This window comes from Gossypium hirsutum, chromosome D03, assembly GCF_007990345.1.
Source record: "Gossypium hirsutum isolate 1008001.06 chromosome D03, Gossypium_hirsutum_v2.1, whole genome shotgun sequence".
NCBI lineage: Eukaryota > Viridiplantae > Streptophyta > Magnoliopsida > Malvales > Malvaceae > Gossypium > Gossypium hirsutum.
The window spans coordinates 44,252,012-44,258,311 of NC_053439.1; the positions used below are offsets into that span (position 1 = coordinate 44,252,012).

At 34.2% G+C, this 6,300-nt stretch overlaps 1 protein-coding gene across 1 annotated transcript; it reads left to right on the forward strand.

Annotated features, from left to right (window-relative positions):
- The first annotated feature begins 2,434 nt into the window (after positions 1 to 2,434).
- On the forward strand, positions 2,435 to 5,651 carry LOC107950179 (uncharacterized). Its single transcript, XM_016884969.2, has 7 exons — positions 2,435 to 2,812; positions 3,122 to 3,306; positions 3,695 to 3,873; positions 4,182 to 4,608; positions 4,711 to 4,747; positions 5,032 to 5,103; positions 5,481 to 5,651. The coding sequence occupies exons 1-4, from the start codon at positions 2,665 to 2,667 to the stop codon at positions 4,513 to 4,515; spliced, it is 846 nt and encodes a 281-aa protein (XP_016740458.2). The 5' UTR covers positions 2,435 to 2,664; the 3' UTR covers positions 4,516 to 4,608; positions 4,711 to 4,747; positions 5,032 to 5,103; positions 5,481 to 5,651.
- Positions 5,652 to 6,300: the final 649 nt, after the last annotated feature.

Consider the following 6,300-nt stretch of genomic DNA (forward strand, 5'->3'; position numbering starts at 1 on the left):
AAATTTTAGTATTTTTATAAATAAAGTCTTAACCTGGCCTAAAGGGCTTAAGTTTAATAGTTGGTAATCAAATAACAGAATGGGCTTGTTGGTTTAGTGGTTAAGTAGAGTGTTTGATTGCATGAGGTCTTGAGTTTGAATCCATGCTGGAGCATAGGTGTTATTCTTGCGCAGTGATGGACGAGTATTTCGACAGAGTGGGATTTTGGAGTGGTTGTCGGTTAGTAGGATTAGTGAGAGAAAATTTAGGGATGTGGGGTAGCTATCGATATCATCTAAGTTTCTATTTGGTTTTTATTTTTCCCAAATTTCGACATTCTCATCTTTTTCCCAATTTTTCTATCGTCTTCTTCTTCTTTGCTTTGCCGAATTTTTGCTCCCTAGTCCACCCTCTCTGTTTGATTTTTCTACTAGCCTACTTTTCGGCCAGCAGTTGTATACACTCATTCTGTAAGTATCTAACTTCCTCTATTTTATCGTTCCTTAGCTAGTTCCTAAAAAGGATTGTTTTGGCTCTCTTGGTTTAGGCAAAAATCCGAAATCAGTTGCGGCTTCACAAGCAATTTGAGCGTTAGAAATTTTGGTTAGTTGCCAGTAAGTGTTTAGGTTCGCTATTGATTTTGATGTAGACAATTTTCAGTTGTGAGTTTTCGTTAGTGATCTAAATTTGGCTCTAATTATTTATTCTTAGGTCTTGGAGTGCTTGGGAGCGTATTTGTAGCGAAACGATACTAGGTGTGTACCCGAAACACAAAAATAAGGGATTCGGCGAAAAGCTAAAATTGCTTGTTGTTTGGACAGCAACAGTAGGCTAACTTTGAAAAATAACCATAAATTTTGGAAATTAAAATAGAGGGTGAAAAAAATATGGTATTAAACATATTTGAGTCTAGTTTCTCATAGAAGAAACGAAGTAAGCAAAAAAATTTCATATTATGATATATTTGAATTTTAGTGAGATAGGGTCAGAATGATTTTAGAATCTTCTGTCCTAAATTTGGAAAATTATTAAAAATTGTATAAAAATAATTATGGGTTAGAATTTATATGTTTAAAATCTTGAATGAGTCTACTTTTAAAAGAAACAAACAATAACATCACCCTAATTTTGTACGAGAAGATAATTAATTTTTAGTGCAAAAAGGTCAGAACTGTAAAACAGCAAAATAGGGGAAACTTTAAAGAATAAAATGTACTTATTGGCTAAACCAATAATTCTGAAAATTTTATGGTAAGAAGATATGTGAGTCTAGTTTTAGAGAAAATTAGTGGATCTTAATTCGGAATTCTGTAGCTTAAGATACAAATAATTTAGTAATAGTGACTCAAGTAGACAGCTTTGAAGGATCATATAAGTAAATAGTGGAAACACATATGAATAACTAACTAGCACGAGTTACATTAAAATGGATCACGAGAACAAGGCCAATTTGGGTGTTTAGGCCACACGGGCGAACATCATGGGCTTGTAGGCCCATTTTCATTGTTTGACTGATAAGGTTACACAGGTCGCAGAAGGTGACTGTGAACCTACTGCAGGGCCGATAAGTTTACCTAGACCCCTAATTGACTGAAATGACTGTATGACTGATATGATTAAGCCTGATGATGTCCCACTGATTTGATACTATATGCCCTGTTTACATGCATGATATTATGTCATAGCATGTCATATCTATATATTGCATTACATTGGGTTGGGGGATTATAATGTTCGGAGGAAGTGTACTGAAAGGCCTCGAGCCTAATTTACTGGCAGCTCAGCTGCAAACTACTATCTAGTGCCGCATTCGATACTACTTGGAGTGTAGGGATGAGTGGGTTGATTATATCCCCACATGGAGTGTAGGGTTGGACGGAGATGGTGTGTAGAGGCTGGATGGGTAGGATTTTTGTGACTGCATATCTGTTACTGTGGTGGGCTAAAGCCCTACTGCATGACTGTTTTTGTACTGAGATGAGATAAGGCCCAGACTAGACTGATACTTATACCAAAAAGGGCTTAAGCCCATACTGTGATTATCTGTTTACTGTCTCTACATTTGTATGGGGATTACACACTGAGTTTATGTAAACTCACCCCTTCTGTTTAATCTGTATAGGTAATCCCCAAATATAGGCAGATCGGTGCAGCGGAGGACTCAGTGGTAGCCACACGACTTCTTTTACACTGTTTACTACCTATTCATGATTTTACTTTTATTTGGGAGTATTTTGCTACAATTATAGCCTTTACGAATTTTGGTTTAAAATTTGGATTTTATACGGTTTTATGATTTAGGGTCCGTTTGATTATGGGATTTGATTTTCTGGAATTTATTTTCCAACTTTTCCAGTGTTTGATTGTGGGAAAACATTTTCCATTTGGAAAATCAACTCCAAAACACGGGAAAATGCCTTACAATTTTTGGGAAATTGTCTTACCGTTTCAATTTCCGTAAAACATTTTCCTAAAGCTCTCAGGCATTCTTCTTCCTTCCAGTAAGCTCCCTTCATCCAATCTTCTCCTTTCCTTCATTCCTTCAATTTTTTTCCTAAAGATGTTCTTCTGTTTCTTTTCACACTGCCAGTGTGGCCTTTGCTTATATTTTTTCTGCTCCTGTGGGGGATATCCCTAAGATTTTCCTTTTTAGTTTCCCTAAATCTTGAGAGGATGAGTTGGCTATGAACTTTTACTTAAAGCTGCAAATGAAGAACACCCTTTTAGTTAGACACTTCGTTTCCTTGCTTATTGTTGGATTTTGTTGTTTGAGCTCAGTTCCAGTTTTGGCTCAAAATGGACCGCTCACAGATTATGTCAAGCTCATTTCTGGTTGGTGTTCTATAATTCGGTTTAGATTCCTACTATAATGTGAAGTTCCTGTTTAAGTTTTCATTTCCTTTTGTATTTTGATTGTTTGCTTTATGTTTCCTTTCTCGTGTTTGGTTGCTGAATTGTAAGGCAGATTGAAGTAGTTGGTTGGGATCATTGCTGGTTTTGAAAGATCTAATCTTTTTTTTTGCCTTTTCCCCACTCTTACTGTATGCTTAACCCATGTGATTAAGAGAAAGGAAAAGGGTTTTGTTCCTACTTGTTGTCTCAAATTGTTTCATATTTACTGTATGTTTGTGGTGTATGCAGGAGGGGTGAATTTAGGTGCATGGAATAATGAGATATCAGAACTGCCACAAGCATCAGTGCCAACAACTTATGAGTCTCCAAGCACGCTGGTGTTGGCAGCACAAAGGACAAATAGGCCAGACCTTCTGCGCCATTTCAAGCATTATCATGGTGGTTGGAATATTACCAACCGCCACTACTGGGCTGTAAAGTCTTTAGTCTGCCTTGCTTTCTTGATAGCCTTTTGATTGATCTGTTGAATCTAATTACTTTATGGATTGTTCACTTTTAGCAGTATTGGACTGTATATACATACATATATATGTATTATACTTGAACTAACAAATCTGCATCTTTATGCTGAGGATAGATTGCAATCTGTGTCTAATGATAATAGATTGTTATTGTCAATAAGAAAGTGTAATTTGTTCAACCAAAAACCGAAGAAGTTATTTTATACTATTTTAGGAAATGCTGAAGATACCATTATGCTAACATGTTTCAGCTTGCACCTTGTCCTTAAAGATCGTATCCCGCTTGCTAATATGTGTATCAGATATTTTTTATCAGCATTTTCAACTGTTTTGTATGCAGTCAGTTGGATTTACTGGGGCAGTGGGATTCATATTTGCTGCGTTGTGGCTTGTTTCTTTTGGTTTGGTTCTTTTGGCATATCATTACTGCAGATGGAGAGTAAACATCAAAGGAAAAAGAACAGATCATTCTCAAACAATTTGTCTTATACTACTCATATTGTTCACTAGCGCTGCAGCGTAATAACTCAAACTTATAGAACTTCAATGTCTACAATGTTATGGAGCTTTTACTATCTTATTTACTTTGGTTCTGATTTTATTGGTGCCTTTGCTTTTCAATAGAAAACAAAAACGATAAACATATAATTAACTAAAAACAAGATGTGGAAAGCAAAAAGTAAAAGCAAGGCACCGAGCAAATTATCTTGTACTTATTTATGCACCTTCCCATGACTGTGTCTGTGTTTTATGCTCATGTTCTTTCTTGTACTTATTTATGCTCATGTTCTTTTCTTTATCTAAGCCACAAATTGTTTCTTGAACAGGATTGGATGCATTCTTCTTTCGGTTGGGCAAGATGAGTTTCATGGTGAAGTGTTGCATTCTTTGAAATATGTTGTAAACCAGTCAGACTACACTGTGCAAATCCTAAATAATGTTACACAATACCTTTCTCTTGCAAAAACCATCAATATGGCCGAGTTGTTCCTTCCTTCCAATGTCATTGCTGACACCGACAAGTTGAACATAGATCTAAATGCAGCAGCAGATACACTTACAGAGAAGACCGATGAAAACGCTGTCAAAATAAGAAGAGTCTTCAATGCTGTGTATAGTCCCCCTAAACCATTTGATATTTCCTCATTATTGTCAAACTAGCATACAAATCAAAGTATTTCGAATTTGTTTTCAAACGATTGGCATTGATCTCCGTGGCAGTAGTGATGCTAATTTTGGCCTTGCTTGGTCTTTGTAAGTATATCACTATAAGATATTACTGACTTGTATCTTATATGTTTCTCGACCATTACCATGTCTTGCCGATCTAAAATTTTGTTCATAATTTTGTTGCAGTGTTGTCTATTCTAGGGCACCAACATGTCATTCACATGTAAGTTCTTTCGGGGCCTACTAATGTTTTTCCATTTTCCGTCTGTACTTTTACATGATGAAATAACTAAACATCAAACTTTTTACTACATTCACAATCCCTTGTTTTCTGAATTTTCAAATTAGTTATTTTCCTTATCTTATTGATCACATTTAGAATATAAACAAAAATGGAAAATAGGAAACTTGTTCTAAAATTAAATGGCACTTAGTCTGGGAATTTTTCTCTTTCGGTTATTCTACAAGTTCACATCTCTTTCTGACACTACCAACAAATTGTTGCAGATTCATAGTGAGCGGCTGGTTACTAGTTGCTATTACTTTCATCCTTTGTGGAGTTTTTGTAATCCTAAACAAGTAAGATGTTAGACTTAAACTTTTCCTACATGCTTTCTTGTAAGAAATCTAAAATCCTGCTGGCATCCGCATGTTTAGAGACTGCTAACATTTGATACAAGATGCATCGGCACCTTTTTGCATTTGCTAATTCAAGGTTGCATGCTGAAACAATATCTCAAATGTATGAGTTTTGTGGCCGTAGTTTGTTTGAAGAAATTGATCCTCCATGCCATTCTACTTATTTGCTTTTTCCCCCTGTTACCATATATGATTACTTGGCTGCAGTTCTTTATTGGAAGAAAACTTAAAGAAATTTAACCTTGAGCTGTATATGACAAAATGCCTATATGGATGTCATCGCCTGACAGATGAATGACCTGTTTTGTGTATTTCAGTGCGATTTTTGACACTTGTTTGGCTATGGAAGAATGGGTGGAAAATCTGCATGCAGAGACTGCATTTAGCAACATACTTCCTTTTATGTGGTGTAATATTATGCACTTGGACAATGTTATTACTATGTGGTGTACTATTAATTATGTATTTGGATAATATTATTAATTTCTAGTACTCATTGTGGTTTTTAAGCAATTTATAATTATTCAATACTTGTTTTTTTAACACAATTACAAATAATTTATTTGATATTAGTTTTTTTCAATTTATAACGATTAATATTGTAGCTTAATAATTGAGTATTATTATAAATAAATCATTGCAATATATGTAAAAACAATTTAAAATATAAAAACTTATTAATATATATTAATATATGTAAAAACAACTTTTTCGGAAAATATTTTCAAGAAATCTGTCAAACAGTAGAAAATATTTTACACAGATTCAATCAAACACCAGAAAATATTTTCCAGTAAATCATTTTACAGAAAAGTAAAATATTTTCCAGAAATCATTTTCCGGAAAATATTTTACTAGCAATCAAATAGACCTTTAAATTTGCTAGTGTTAGGTAAAACTTGAGTTTTCAAATGAAATTAATGTTTTATCAAAAATACCACGAATAAGCAAACTGTTTAAAAGCTTCCGCAATAAAAATAAAAAAAAAATTTAAAATTGAATAACGATTTGTAAATGAATAATGTTTTGAAAACGAACGACACAATTTGAAGTTAACATAAGATAATAAAAAAATGGTTAAATAGAAAAGAGGATTTAGCGACGACATGTTTTTCGAAAAGCACTACCATGTGACAT